The sequence below is a fragment of the Solanum lycopersicum genome, chromosome 6 (genome assembly GCF_036512215.1).
Source record: "Solanum lycopersicum chromosome 6, SLM_r2.1".
Taxonomy (NCBI): domain Eukaryota; kingdom Viridiplantae; phylum Streptophyta; class Magnoliopsida; order Solanales; family Solanaceae; genus Solanum; species Solanum lycopersicum.
Window position 1 is genome coordinate 49,140,030 of NC_090805.1, and position 15,769 is coordinate 49,155,798.

The 15,769-nt window shown below is 29.5% G+C and overlaps 3 protein-coding genes across 3 annotated transcripts; 2 read left to right on the top strand and 1 right to left on the bottom strand.

Moving 5' to 3' along the window:
- Nucleotides 1-2,370: 2,370 nt before the first annotated feature.
- On the bottom strand, nucleotides 2,371-3,537 carry LOC101262623 (protein S40-4). The gene has a single exon (XM_004241227.5). It carries the CDS (start codon nucleotides 3,018-3,020, stop codon nucleotides 2,529-2,531), a length of 492 nt encoding a protein of 163 aa, XP_004241275.1. The 5' UTR covers nucleotides 3,021-3,537; the 3' UTR covers nucleotides 2,371-2,528.
- A 5,340-nt stretch (nucleotides 3,538-8,877) lies between these two features.
- On the top strand, nucleotides 8,878-9,663 carry LOC101262318 (large ribosomal subunit protein uL11). Its single transcript, XM_004241226.5, has one exon. The coding sequence runs from the start codon at nucleotides 8,993-8,995 to the stop codon at nucleotides 9,491-9,493; it is 501 nt and encodes a 166-aa protein (XP_004241274.1). The 5' UTR covers nucleotides 8,878-8,992; the 3' UTR covers nucleotides 9,494-9,663.
- Nucleotides 9,664-14,952: 5,289 nt separating this feature from the next.
- On the top strand, nucleotides 14,953-15,535 carry LOC101262017 (uncharacterized). Its single transcript, XM_004241225.4, has one exon. The coding sequence runs from the start codon at nucleotides 15,084-15,086 to the stop codon at nucleotides 15,369-15,371; it is 288 nt and encodes a 95-aa protein (XP_004241273.1). The 5' UTR covers nucleotides 14,953-15,083; the 3' UTR covers nucleotides 15,372-15,535.
- The last annotated feature ends 234 nt before the right edge of the window (nucleotides 15,536-15,769 follow it).

Sequence of the window (15,769 nt, forward strand, 5' to 3'; positions counted from 1 at the left end):
CATTTTAAAAAAATAAAAAATATATGAAAGATTAACGTTATGTTTGTATGTAGAAAATATTTTATATCAACCATGTGTAACATTTAATTAAATTCAAAAAACAACTTACAAGTAAGTTGCAACAAAATAAATGATTGAATAGTGTAACCAATTGGAGTTTACGAATGAATATAATTTCTAAATGTGAAATCATGAGAAGAAACATTAGGATTATATAGAGAATGATTACTACAAGAGTACAAGTTAACTTTCTCTCCTATTTTTTTCATTGTAACTATTTTCTTTGATCGAATAAATCGTTTAGACCCGAGTATCAAAATTAAATATTTATAAATACATCAAAAAGTTAATATTGCGTGAAAATTATTATTTCTATCCATCGAAAAATCACAAAAACTAACATAAAAAAAGTAAAATATACGCATACCTTAACACCTCGGGAAGTAGTTGGATAGATTATTAACAAACGTTCCCCATGTTTTCTCCTGGAGTTTTCAATTCTATTCCAAAGAGAAAAGAGAGAAAGATAAAGGCCAAAAAAGATTAGAAGAAGTTACCTGTAGGACAGTGTGAAAGTATCGTATTGATATTCCATATCTTTTGAGTTTTAGAGTTATGCTTTTTAACTAAATCGGTTTATATTTGACACATTCAAAGTGAAACACATCAATTTGCTTTTTCTTACCCTATTAAGCAGACAGTTTATTTGCTTGACAAGACGACTCATATCTAACCGATCAATTTTACTTGTCATCCTCGATAAAAATGTAAAATCAAAATAGTTGTCATTTAAAAAAATTAAAATTAAGTAAATTCCGTTTTAATTTCCACCTTTATCATTACTGAGTAAAAAAAACAGTATTAAATTAAAACTGAGATGCTAAGATTAAATTGTTTTTAAAAGAAGGTGATATTATAAAAGGAAAAGTATGTCACATGAAAGTAAAAGTAAGATTAAATATTTTTTTTTCTTAGTATTGTCTAGTGATGAAAGTGAAGTACCTTATTAGTGACAAATGGAGGCATCTTCTAATTATTATAATAATAGTATCAAACATGACAGCTTTTTATCTTAGTGAGTGGGGAAAAAACGGCATCAACGTAGTGGTGTTGAATTATATACGTAAGTATTTTCTAAATCAGGGTCACACCTGTTGGATGTTGCACCCACAAACATGGACCCATAAGTGCAGTTCACAAATAATGTACTAACCAGTTTAATTATGCATAATTACCATCATTATTTGAACTTTGATTTGACATTTTATCAGTAAGTGTAGATTAGTATCACGTTCGGATGCATAGCACATCCAGGCTGTGAACTTCTAATCCACAATAAAAATAATTAAGGATAAGTTTAATTAGTTGGCTTGGTAAAAGAAAATAGTTGGCTTAATAAACTTTTGGATAAAGTATGGGTATTCTTCGTTTTGGTTAATACACACAAAAATAAAATAAAAAACGCAAATACGAAATCACAAGATAGTTTGATCCATATTGTCTAGTTTTACTTGGTCCAAGCAAGAATATTGGATTAAGGTGAAAGATGAGATGCTCATTAGATAGTCAAACTTAAATGGATCAATTTATATTTTTTATTTTACTTGGTCCAAGCAATAATATTGAATTAAGGAGAAAGATGAAGTGTTTACTAGATAGTAAAACTTAAATGAATCGATTATTAGATAGTCAAACTTAAATAAATCGATTTATATCTTTCATTTTACTTGGTCCAAGTAATAATATTGGATTAAGGAGAAAGATAAGGTGCTTACTAGATAGTCAAACTTAAATGAATCGATTTATTCTTACTTGATCCAAAAAATTAAGTATCGAATTATTAAATTGAGATGAATTTATTTTTACTTAATCCAAAAAAATAAATATCGGATTGTTGAACTGAGATGAACATCATATCCTCACCAAATAGTCAAACTTAATTTAATCTATCTATATATCTTATTTGTAAGGTTAGGAAGGACTGTGATGTGAAAGGCATGCAAACAAATTTAATCGCAGATGCTCTTTAGATAACCCATGTTTTTTTATATAAAAAAAAAAGTAATTAGATACGCCGTAATCCAATCACAACTCCTTAATCTGAAATTAAATTGATATTTTGGAAAGAGTAATTTGTCTTACGGAGAATCAACAAAATCTGTGGAGTACGTAACGTTATACTGGCGCAAGTGGTTTATGATATTTTATTAGATTTTTTTTCTTCCTTTGTTGTTTTGTGTTCTTGTAGGACTCCATTGAAACTGTAATGTCTCCATCAGTGAACTGCTTTACAAAACAAACTCGATTATCCCTAACAATGGTGCATTTGTAATCTGACACTACCAGCAAATATGGACAACATATCAAAAGTTCTGAATAACCTTTTTTTTTTTTGCTTAATTAATTTACTCTCAAAACTTCAAAAAATAAATTACAATCACAAAGCAGTGATGGACTTGATATGTAAATAGTCAACAAAATCACCGTTAGGAAAAAAAAAAAAAAAGTTGAGATCTGAAGGAAAAGGATCAATCCTGGAATCCAGTTTTCTCCCAAATAGCATTTCTGACTCTACTCAGATCTCTCCCTTTGAGAGTCCGCCCAACTCCTTCGTGCACGGAAAACGATGCAATTCGTGTCCTCTCTAACTGCTTCGCTAAAAACTCGTGAGGCGGAATCCGATTATCCAAATCATCGTCGTCCACATCATCGTCACTATCTCTCCTTCCGTACTCTCTATACTCATCCTTCAGTATCTTCGACCAGTCCGGTACATTCACCGGCAACGACGCCGCCGTCGCGCCGGAACACTTTCGGTAACTCTTCGTTTCACATTGCTTCCTCGAGATCCTTGAACTCGGAGATTTCTTACGGAACTCCGGCGACCGAGAAACCGTCGATGAGTTCCACACGTCTGATTCGTCGAACTCGAACACCGAATCAGGAGTCATCGCAACGTCTGGCTCGGTGGAGAGGAATCGATAGTTTGCCGTGGCGAAATAGCTCCTTGAAGCTGCCATTGATGATGGATGGGAAGAAATTGAAAGAAATGGTTAATGTGTGTACATACAGACACGTGTATGTATAGAATGAATGTGAAGTTGTTGCAAATTTGGAAGGTAGTATTCTTTGTATTCTTATCTCTCTTTGTTACTCTCAGTATGTGTTGATGTTCTCAAAGAGCGACGAATTGATTTGCTTTTTATAAAGGTTTTTAATAATGGATAAGATTCTTCTCTTTACGTCTCATTTCTCCGTCCACTTCTTTTTTTCATTATTCACTATTATACCCCTAGAAAAATCATGAAGACGCCACGTTATACTTTGGATTTATCCACTATCGACCCCACTAAAATCTACACTTACTCAAAAAATGAACGTTTAGCTGCTGAATAAAATGTTTATTATTCAGATTCTTTTTAAAGAACTAAAAATCAAAATTTTAAATCAAAAAATAGAGATAACCATTCTGACAGTGAAATTCTTATTTACTTAGTATATTTTAATTTGATTTTAGCTCAAATTTATTTTGTAACAAAAAAATTATATAGTTATTGCCATTTTTAATTAAAAAATAGAAATAATCATTCTACAGCAAAAAGTTTGTTTACTAGTGTATATTAATTTGATTTTAGCTGATATTTATGTAATTTTATATTAAGTTTATATATATAAATATTTAAATTTGTATGAAGTTGAATAATTAAATTATCATTGTGTCTTATACGACGTCTTATGTGATAGATAAATTATGGCCTATATGTAGTATAACACGTATGTCTACTTATTTATTTTTCTATTTACTTAAATATACACTTTTACAAATTCAAAATTAAAGTATAATACTAATTGTGTCAAGTTAAAATAGAATAAAATATACTTTAATAAAGAAAGTACTATTTTTTATCTCAAAAAGTGACTAATTCTTTTCATACAAAAAAAAAACACTCAACTAATGATAAATATCTTATAATGTAATTGAACTTTATTTCGTAATCAAAAAAAATATTCTCTCATTTAAAAAAGAATGAACCCTATTTTTTTTTAATCTGTTTAAAAAAGAATGATCTCTTTTTTTAGCAACATTTTAACTTTAACTTTCCGCGTGACATGTTTAACACTACAAGATTAAGAAAATTTTTTGATACATCTGACATAACTTTAATTTAGAACTACATGATTAAAAAGTCTTATTTCTTCTCTTAAACTCCGTTGTAACTCAAACTATATCATCCTTTTTAAAATGAAGGAAGTACTCCATTATTGTCATTTTACCAACAAAAGTCGCTCAAATTTTAAAAAGCCTTTCAAATAAAAAAAAATCAAAAGTAAATTTAATTATGAATTGGCTTGATTTGTAATTTTCTTGGTAAGCTGAGCTTTAAGTTTGAATAGTATTTTTAAAAAAACTTTCATAAATAAAAAAATTCAAAGTAAATTTAATTATGAATTGGCTTGATTTGTAATTTTCTTGGTAAGCTGAGCTTTAAGTTTGAATAGTATCTTTTTTGATCAATTTTAATTTTTTATTTTATTCATATATCTCATGTTCTTTTTTAAATTCAAACGTGCCTACTAAATCCGTCCCTAGTTTTATTTTACCTATTCACATTCATTCATCAAAATCGAAGAATAAGAAAAAACATGTATCCAAAATTCGACTCCTTTTCCAAAAAAAAAGAATACATATATAAATAATAAACGTAATTCTTAATTTGACATCAGACATCAGACATCAGCTCATAATTATAATCTTTAATTTAAATATCCATAAATAAATACTTAAATTTATATAAATTAAATAAATAGATATATTCTTTCTATATGATACCATACATAATAAATTTTTTAATTTATATGACATCTTACGTGTATTATATCGTATAAAATATATATATTTACTTATTCAATTTTTAAGTAAATGTCTATTTATGTAAATAAAAAATTTAAAAATATAATTATTTGTTAATGTCAAATTAAAGATCATGCTTATATATTATACACGGAGCAAAAGGGTATTTTGGGAAGATGGTTTGTTTTCACCTGAACAGTAAATAAGGCCCTCAATACTGTCAGCTACTTTGGCTTGACACGCGGCCCCTTGCAACACAACAAAACTGTCACCTTGTGGGACCCAGTAACAAGGATGAGCTTGGATATGGCGCGAAGGTTGTGCCAGCTGTTTTTTTTTTGGCTTGCTTCGTTCCATTCTCGCGCTACCAAACTTTGTATTATGGATCATATTCCGTCCCGGTTCAGTAATATTTGAGCGTGCGATTAAAATTTTATATTAATAATTAAAAATAAAATAAAATAATACTAGCCATATTTTTTTTTTATAGTAAATGATGTTATTTTTACTTTGTTTTATGATATGTTTAATTTATTTATCTAGAAAAACAGATATTTATAAAAGAAAAATTGATTTTAATTGATATAAAGCCCGATATTAAAATCAACGGTCCAAACAAGTTAATAAGTATAGATATATATAGTGATACCGAGGAGTTCGACTTAAATTCGTCTACATGATAATCTTTACCTAAATCTTTAATGATGCATACTTTTAAAAGAGAACAAAATACTAGTGGTCTTTGGAGGTTATGTATGAGTGGCAAAATATTGAATTTATTCATTCAAGCTTATGAGAAAATTAGTTTTAAGAGAAAATTATTGAGTGTTCGAATGAATTTTTCAGGAATTACTGAATATAAAATAACGATACACATATCATGTATAATGTACATAGGTACTCTTTAAGGGTATGAAGTCTATTGAGAAAAAAAACAAATAATTGAACTTAGTTGAAAACGAACCATATGTCATAACATATTAAGAATCTTTTCGTATAATATAGCTCAGCCCAACAATAATATTCACATATATTACTAATCTCCTATTTTGTGGGTAAACATGTTACATTTCGTGATAAGGTATTAATTGAGTAGAAGTCGTAGTGGTTCATTTGGTTGGGTGATTTTTAATTGAAATTTAAAGTAAATGATATGGTCAGTGATTAATCAACGTAACCAATGTGTACTGTTTTGTTCTTAATTAAAAAGGTTTTAGGTTTAAATTTTGAATATAAAAAAAATATCATTAAAAATGAATTATAAGTCCCCATTGTTAATGTTATCTTACCTTTTTGGTGTTTTTTTAAAAGAAAAAAAAATTTAGTCGTCCGTTTCAAAATAATTGATATCTTACTTTTTATTTTATCCTAAAACAAATAAGATATTAAAATTTCAAATAAGAATTGATGTTTTTCTTTTAAAATTATCCTTCTTTACCTAATCAAATGTCATTAATTAATCTTTTTTTATTAGAAATAAGTTAACAAAAAATATGACAGCTAATGTGAAATCGTTATAACGACTTAACAAGGCCAGGTTGGATGATCATTGTCATAGCTTCTTCCACATTAACATATCCTCCCTCAAATTTAACCACCTGCAAGGCTGTAACTAAGTAATTTATTTCTTAAGATGTAATTTAGAGTAAATAATCTCAAATTGATGTATAAATTTTGAATATCCAATGATAAAAAATTCTTTATATGGTTGTATATAACACATTCAATAAAAAACATGTTTATAAAAGATATTTTGACAGATTCTCTATCAGTCAATTTGAATTACATATTAACCCAATCTTTTAGAAACTAACATGAATTGATCTAATAAATAACTAGATCGATAATCCATCACAACTTAAACAGACCGGAGAGTTTGATTTTGCCAAACCTAATAAAACTCATGATAAGACAAAATTTTGACATTAATAGTCTGTTTTTTCCCCAATGGTAGAACATCTCTTTCCCCCAAAGAATGATAGAACAACTTATGGACTTAAACTCAAATATTAATGGGACGGACCACTAGCCTAGCTAGAAGCATGACGCTTGTGGAATTATCCCTATACTGACTATGACTTACGAGATCAACTTGTGGTTAAGAAAGAGTGAAGTAAAATAAAGAGGCATTGGACTTTAATCAATCATATATGATAGGATAGAAATTAAAGTTGTGTTTCACCTGTTTTTTAACGTTTAGTTTAAATTTATAATTACTGATACAACTTAATTTTTTTTTTTAATATATTTGATGTGCATACATAGTAGTAATAATTGACAACTACTTGAAATTGATAGGGTTGTGAATGGTTCATTCATTGATGTTCTCTTGTTACATCCAAAAGTAATGTGCATGCTGTTCTTCTTTTCACTTTCGAGTAATGTCAATGTCCTGCTTATAGCTGGTGCTGGATTCATTATTTTTCATATGCGTTGCTTGACGTATACGTCTTTTGCGTATTCAATTTGGTCTCTTACGTATGTATATTATTATATACAGTGTCCAAACCATAACTACATTTCGTGTACCACACATGTTGGGTAAAAGCTGACCGCAATGAGCTCAGAATTTTGTTGACCCATTAACCAAATTATCATACAACTATTTCTGTTGACAGAGTAATATATAGAACCTAGAAGACAATTTTTGAGTCAAATGTGACCTTTGTTATTATAGTCTCATCTCCTACTTAACTATAAATTTAACAAATTATGTGTAAACGATACATATTGAGATAGCCACACAATAGTCCAACAAAATCAACACATTCGTATACATTTTTGATGAATACAGATCAGGGAAAACTATATAGGTAATTAGACGAGCTTTCGTAACTATTAAATTTTACTATATTTTAAAATAATTACGTAATCGTTCTTTCTCCTCCCCTTTCTCTTGCTCACTATCTGTACGTTGCGACTCGAATAAGATATATAATCATTAAAATTATCGATATGTTGCATAATTTAAGATATAATTACCTAAATATACAATTTATTTTATAATATTCGCTAAATTTTTTTATCATTTGAAAAAAAAATACAAAAATTCTCACTTTCTCTAATTTTCGGATACATCACTTTGTATGCGAAATGGAGACGTGGTATATTAGGAACGTTTTGGAATGTATTCGAATTTCACCAATATTTAAGAGATTATTGTAATTTGTAAAAGAAAAGTGATTAGATGTAATTAACTCGAAACCGGTAACACTATGAAATTTGTGTAAAATTCCTATAATTAAAATCTATATCAATATAATTTATATTTTTTTTAATTACTATACTAAGCAGATGAAACCTTTTTTTAGCGCGCTTGTTAAATAGGGAAAATTACGCGGTTAAACAAACTCATACTACTTAGTTATTCATCATAGCTATTGTTTTCTATAATTACCACTCGCGACTTACATTATACATTGATTACTTGAATTGATTTTGAGTTTTGTTTATTTATCCACGCGTGTATATGTATGATTCGCCAGAATATACAAATACATATGTATGATGTATAATTAACTAACCAATATACATACACAATTCACCTCTCTCCCACTCTGTGCCCTCTCTCGCTCGCCTTTATCCTCCCTCTCTCAATGTCGCTCGCCTTTATCTTCCATATCCATCTCTCACTTGTCATATATGCAAATACATATGTAATATATACAATTATCTAACCGATATACATATATAATTCACCTCTCTTCCACATTTTGCCCTCTCTCGCTCACCTCTCTCCTCTATCTCCTAGTCTCGCTCACCTTTCTTCTCCTTGTAACATGTAGCTACAAATTTTAATCATCAAACTATGGCCATGGAGAGTAATTATCAAACTATGGCTATGGAGAGTAATTAGGTTATTATAAGTCGGTACATGTGAAAGTTCCTTCTGTTAAATATGATAAAGATCTTAAGCCCACCAGAGAATAAATGGTTCGGCCCAAAAAATGATTTGCTTTGTCAACTGTGAAGGTAAATGTCGTTAGAAGAGCTTAAGCCCAAATTTTCAACACAGGCCCCCAAGGGTAAATAAGACATCTCAAAAAACTGCAAAACCCTAGTTTTATATATTCTGTTTCATCACACTCACCATTGCCTCTCCGAAACACAGCTAAACCTCAACCCTAGCTCATTGTCAAAATGCCGCCAAAGTTCGATCCATCTCAGGTCGTCGAGGTTTTCGTCCGAGTCACCGGTGGTGAAGTCGGAGCAGCGAGTTCACTCGCTCCCAAAATTGGTCCACTGGGTCTTTCCCCTAAAAAAATCGGAGAAGACATTGCAAAGGAGACCTCAAAGGACTGGAAGGGTCTCCGAGTGACTGTCAAACTGACAGTGCAGAATCGTCAAGCCAAGGTATCGGTTGTTCCCTCTGCCGCCGCACTTGTCATCAAGGCGTTGAAGGAGCCGGAACGTGACAGGAAGAAGACGAAGAACATCAAGCATAACGGTAACATCTCACTTGATGACGTCATTGAGATTGCTAAGGTGATGCAGCCTAGATCTATGGCGAAGGATTTGAGTGGAACTGTTAAGGAGATCTTGGGAACTTGTGTATCCGTTGGTTGTACGGTAGATGGAAAGGATCCTAAGGATTTGCAGCAAGAGATTACTGATGGAGATGTGGAGATTCCTCAGGATTGATTGCTGATCGATGGGATAAGAGTGAATTATGAACTGATTATTCCATTGATGGAGGTTATGTTCTGATTTTGTTCTTATATTAATTTTTATGTTATTTGGTTTTGAGTATGTTATCGAGGATAATTTTGATATTATTATGACGAGTAAACTTTGAGATTTTTTTTGGTTAATGTAGTTTTAATTTTTCTCGACGAATTTTTCCTCTATTTTATGTTGTCTGCGTTGTTTAGTAGTGGCGTTATATGTATTTAGAGTCAATTCTCCCTTTATTTTTGACTCTTAGATTTTTTTTTTCCATTCAAGTTTAGATTATAAACTATCTATTTTTAGTTTTTGAATTGGAAAAATTGCTAATATGTTAGTTGTTTGATTATTTACATATGCACTTATATATTTTAATTTCTTGCTGCATTTCAAAAAGGCTAGCGTCTTGAGCTCATCTCGCGAGGCAGACCTTTATTGCTATTTATCGCCTTTCGTAGTGAAAAACACTGACCTGAGAATCTATCAGAAACTACTTTCTAATTTTGAGACGTGATAATCAATCTTCCTTGGTCTATTTATGGAAGCAACTTCTCTAATCCTTCTCTACTTTTGAGACATGAGTGATGATCACTTATATTATATCTATCTCTAGACCTTAGGACACGGGCTATATGGGGTATGTTTTGTTGTCACCTTGTACTTTTTTTTGTTCACTATTATTTCTATTTTTTTAGAGTCAAATAACTAGAGTTTTGATTTAAGATATATCTTTTCATATATATAAAATTGCAATTTATAGAATTATAGTACTTTTAATATATTTTTTAAATATCTAATGACAAATAGAAATCGCCAGAGGGATTAACTCCCAAACCGCATAGATAACAACCAATAAGCAACATTTTAGTTTACATCCATTTGCTACCTACAAATAATTCTACATGGTAAAATATCGCACTTTTGCTTTCCTGGAGATTAAGTCTTTATAGTCCATTACAAATGTTGAGGAGATAATGTTTAGTAGTCACTTCTTCACAGTTAGGGATGGGAAATGGTGTGGGTAAACCAGCATTTGTTCGTTGCCCAATGGCATAAAACAACAATCTGCTGAATCACCATTATTCTTGTTACGACTGACTACATGTTTCATTTTTTCTTTTGGATTATGTTGCACATCCCCCTCTTCTCTCCCATTGCAAATCATCATGATTTTTAAGTTTCTTATCATCACTGAATCATTGTCGTTAATCGTTGTTGACCATAATAATTACGCGGTTAAATAAATTTCTAATTACTTAATTCGTCATTATAGCTATATATAATTTATGATGATTATTACTTGCGATTAATATTAACCATTAATTATGTGATCTGATTTTGAACTTGTATAATTAGTCATGTTTGTATAATTTGTAACATTTGTATAATACACAACTAATAATTCTTCGTTTGATTTGCATTTGTGTATGACAATGATATTCATTGGTTTTCAGTTTTATCACCATATACATTCAAACTTTTTAATATAATTTCTTATAGTTCGTAAAAACGTGTAGTTTTTGAATTTTGCAATAATGTAATTTATACAATGTATTTTGTATAAATATTTAAAGTTCATATATTCATGTTTGTATCAATTCTTAGTTATTTCGAGTTTTATCATATTTATATAGTTTTGAACTTTGTAATACTTAATTATACAAAATTACACGAATTATACAAATGTACCTGCAAATTATACGAATGAGATACGAATTATCCCAATTATTACCCTCTCTCCTCCCTCTCCTAATTTCATTCGTCTCTTTCCTCCTTCACTCAATCTCGCTTGCTAGATACAAATTAAACATATATAGCAGTTACATACATATAATTATTTTGATTGATATGTATATATAATTCGTCTCTCTTTCACTCTATGCCCTTTCTCGCTTGCCACTCTCTTCCCTCTTCCAATCTCCTTCACTGCTCTCATTCCTCTCATAGTCTTGCTCACCACTCTTCTCTATAAAATATGTAGCTATGAATCGTAATTAGAAAATTATAATTGTATATACGGAAGTTTCTCTAATGATTCACCTTACATGTTATTAACTTAAAAGAGTATCTCTAACGCAATATGATTTTATTACTTAATATGACCTAACAAATCAAACGTATAAATCAGTGCAACAACACATACTAAAAAAAGAAGATATTTCTAGAAGTACATACGTGTGAAGAATACATAAGAGAAAGTTTCGTATAGTCAGTAGCTCACCCTCTTTCAAACAAACTGATGTGGCCATTCCACCAAACAATAATTCATATATTTCCACATGCCTCCATTGTTCTTGTCTCTATTTATTGCATTCTACTCAACGTGGAGTCACTTAGCACCGTACACGTAATTCTTCTAGCTCTTGATATTTTTAATTTCCTCTTCCTATATAAATTAAACCCCTCTCCAAATATTATTATCATCAAGCAATTTGTTCCTCGTTTTCTGTTTGTCACATATATTTTAAGGAGAAAGAAAGTTAAAGAGTTGACGATACATTGTATTATTTTTATTATGACAATGGCAAAGAAGATGGTGAATTTGAAGCCTTGGATTGAGGTTGCTCCTTCACTTTTCGTTTTTCCACAAAAAAATTCACATGCTCCTAAATTAGAGACTATTAAAGAAGATGATAGAGCTGAATTAGGCCAAAATAATGGAGATGATAAATAATTAAAGTTGATCTCCTTTTTTTGGTTTAAGGGGAAAATTTAACAATCTCAGGCTAAATTAATCTTATGGCCATGATGAATTGTATTACTAGCTAGTTGTTAATTGTAATTTGTGAACTCTTCTGTTTCCATTTGTGGAAAAGAAATGTTTATTTTGTATAATCTCAAAAAAGATTTCTCTTTTCTTTACGTTCTTTTAATTTCGTTATACATGTTTTTCTCCTTTTTATATCTTCGTCGATATGTTTTTTCGCCAGTTTATTGAAAATAACTTCATAGTTATTATGAGGAAAATCTTCATATATTATTTCTTTTGGGACTTTTAACTTAATTATTTCATAATATTGTGAAACTTTAAAAGACTAGTGAGGAAAGTCCCGTGCTGTATATGCACGAGCTCGAGCCAATATGTATTTATAAATTTTATTTATTTAAAGTGATGTCAATTATTTAAATTTATAATCTAAATGGTGAGCTGTAATCAAGCATGTCAATGAATAATATTTAATTTAAGTGGTATGTGATTAAATAGATTTTAAATTTATGATTAAATATAATTTTGATAAATGATGAAATTGGCTTCACGATAAAACATGTCAACAAAAAGCCGTCGCAAATGCAATAATGCGTAGCACGTGAAATTGACGTGGGATCCATATTTTCAGCGAAGTCATGTATATAGCTACAAACGAAATGACCAAATTGTCCTTGGAGCAACCAAAAATGTCAACAAAATGACCAAACTGTCCTTGGGAGCAAGCAAAAATGTCAACGAAGTGGTATATGCTTTAGCACTTACTCCACTTCTTATGATAAAAAAAAATAAAAAGATGAAAGATTAAATGGAAAGTCTACTTCAGCATTTAACCTACAATAATAAAATATTAAAAAAAACAAAGATTTAATGAAAGTCTACTTCCAGTATATAACATATTATCCAAGAAAGAAAAATCATTTGTACAATTTGAGATGTTTTCGTGTTGATTCAAACATCTAAAAGAATAATTGATTTTTAATAAATATATTTGTATGTGATAACATGGATCGAGTTAGATAGGACCTATCGTATTGAAAATTACATTATTTATGGATAATGTTTTTTTTATTTCATATAATAGTTAAAATTGTGACTTTTATCACTGCATGCCAAGCACACCGTACCTAAAACCATTGCATGACTCAAAATTGGGATTTAATTTATTGATTTGAGAAATGATTTTTAAAATAAAATAAATGTCAAAAAGAAGGTTTCTAGATGGCTGCCGGAATATTGGCTTGACGTAGTAATATATAATATAGTATATAGTAATCACTTGAAGTAGTAAGTGGTTGCCACTTCCCATCACCTTGTCTTATTACACCTAAAATTATAATAAAAATAAGGAATTGGTCATGAGGAGATGGTTGTAGTATTTTAGATCCCTCAAGTATTGATAAATTAAATTTTGTCCTAATTATAATTGAATCAACATATTTTGATCTTTAATTTGTTAAGTGATGTATTTTGATCTATTATATAGGAGATATACTATATTTATATTAGTTCAGAATTACATTATCGTCAAACATATATAATAGTTAACATTACAAATTCAATATATATAGTAGTCAAATAATGTATACTTTCAAAATAATATCAAAATTTATGTGGTATTATTCAAATTAAGAAAGTCAAATTCTACTAGTTTATGTTTAGTTGTGTGTCTTCACTATTTTTGAAATTATGTTCTACACCATATATATCGCATCTAGATACATATGCTTCAGAGACATGCACTATATCTATCTTTGTATATCTAAATTGGAATATAACTTAAAACACACCCAACCTAAGAGTAAATCATGTGTCTAATTATTCATGATGTCTACGTATTCGTGATTCAAATAAAATTTCACAATTTAAATTTATTCCTTTGTATTTTCTTATTTTCCACCATTATTTACTTCATACGATGATTCTGATAAAATCTTTATCTTATTATAATAGACAATCTTTCTTTTAAAATCAATATAAATTACCATGTATTAGATACATATTTCACTTACCTAATATAGTGATAATATGAATAAGATACATACTTCATGTATCTTATATAATGACAATAATATTATTAGATACATACTTTATGTGTATCTGATAAAATGATATCATGTATCAGATATATAAAACATATATATTATACAAAAAAGATATTTATCCATCAAAATAGCTTATCAAAAAATTAAATCAATGAATTTTTTTAGTTAAAAAGCTTCGAATAAGTATTCAAAATTAGAAGAAAAAACCTATTGAAATGTAAGTAATTTAGGGGTGTGATTAGTTGGGTAGATGCGTGGACTTTATTTTACGGCCCCTTTCACCCCCCGTTTAAAGAGTGATATATTTCAATGTACTCTTTTCAAATATAGTATAAAATTATCAAATGGTGTCATAATAAGCAATTATTTAAAAATATATATTAAATTAGTAGATTATGTATGTGTATTTGTGTAATTAAGTAGTTTTTTTAAAATTTTTTAAAGATTCCATATTCAAATAATCAAATTGACAATCAAAATTAAAAAAAATAAAATTGACTTCTCAAATTTGTAAAAATTGAGTTGACATATGAATGGGATCAAAAGTGCACAATTCTATTAATAAGAGGTCAAATTTTCCTAGTCCTATAGTAGAAAGATAAAGTTTTTAATTTGTTACTAGTATAGGGACTATACTGCAAATATACCTAGTCTTAAAAGTCAGCCAACAACTCCTCCTGCCCCTTTTACTTTTCCTTGTTCCATGAGGATTAGGAACGCGTTCTGGGCACATTACTTTATATAAGAAACACCCCAAATACCCAAATTATTCATCAGTTTTTTTCTGGGGAAAAACAAAAATTTCATCATCGTAATGTGTCCTTTAAGATTCATCTTGGTATTTTTTTCGGCATTGTTGGCTGGTTATTTAGCTTGGAGAACGGTTCGTTCTTCCGATGATCTAGATTTCGCAAATCCCGATGATGAAACAACGAAAAGCAAATCGGAGGAAGAGAGACGAGAATCTGATTCTGGTGAGGTGAAATTTCACAAGTTTCAGAAGATTCAAAACGGATTTTGGGTTTTTGTGGATATGGCAAGTGGGAAATATTTATGGCGAAATCTAAAGTCGATGAACAATGTTGTTGACAAGACAAATTAGGAGCTCATTGAATCTTGTGGCGGCTGTGGATGAATTGAATTGCATTAAAGTTTATCTTGTTTTTATTTGTAGATTAATAGAATGTATATTAAGGGTTTCTCTTCCTCTTTTATCTTTTGGTGTATTATGCAGATCCAAATTTAATGGAAATCTGTTTTCTGCAATTAACTTTTTTATTCCATAATATGCCAATATATATCCCTCCGATTGATGTGGGACTTGACAGTATATGAATTGTTCTCATTAATCACTTAATTTTTAGTAAGGAATTCCATAAATAAAAAGATATAATGATTGAAAAATTGAACTTCAAAACCTCTCACTTTAAAACACCTTGAACAAGTTAATTATTAGTTTCGTACTCAAACTAAATTCGAGAAAACGAAAGCTTTTCTTGA

Excerpts from the sequence above, each read along its gene's own strand:
- LOC101262318 (XM_004241226.5), top strand. The coding sequence starts at position 8,993 with ATGCCGCCAAAGTTCGATCCATCTCAGGTCGTCGAGGTTTTCGTCCGA.
- LOC101262017 (XM_004241225.4), top strand. The coding sequence starts at position 15,084 with ATGTGTCCTTTAAGATTCATCTTGGTATTTTTTTCGGCATTGTTGGCT.
- LOC101262623 (XM_004241227.5), bottom strand. The coding sequence starts at position 3,020 with ATGGCAGCTTCAAGGAGCTATTTCGCCACGGCAAACTATCGATTCCTC.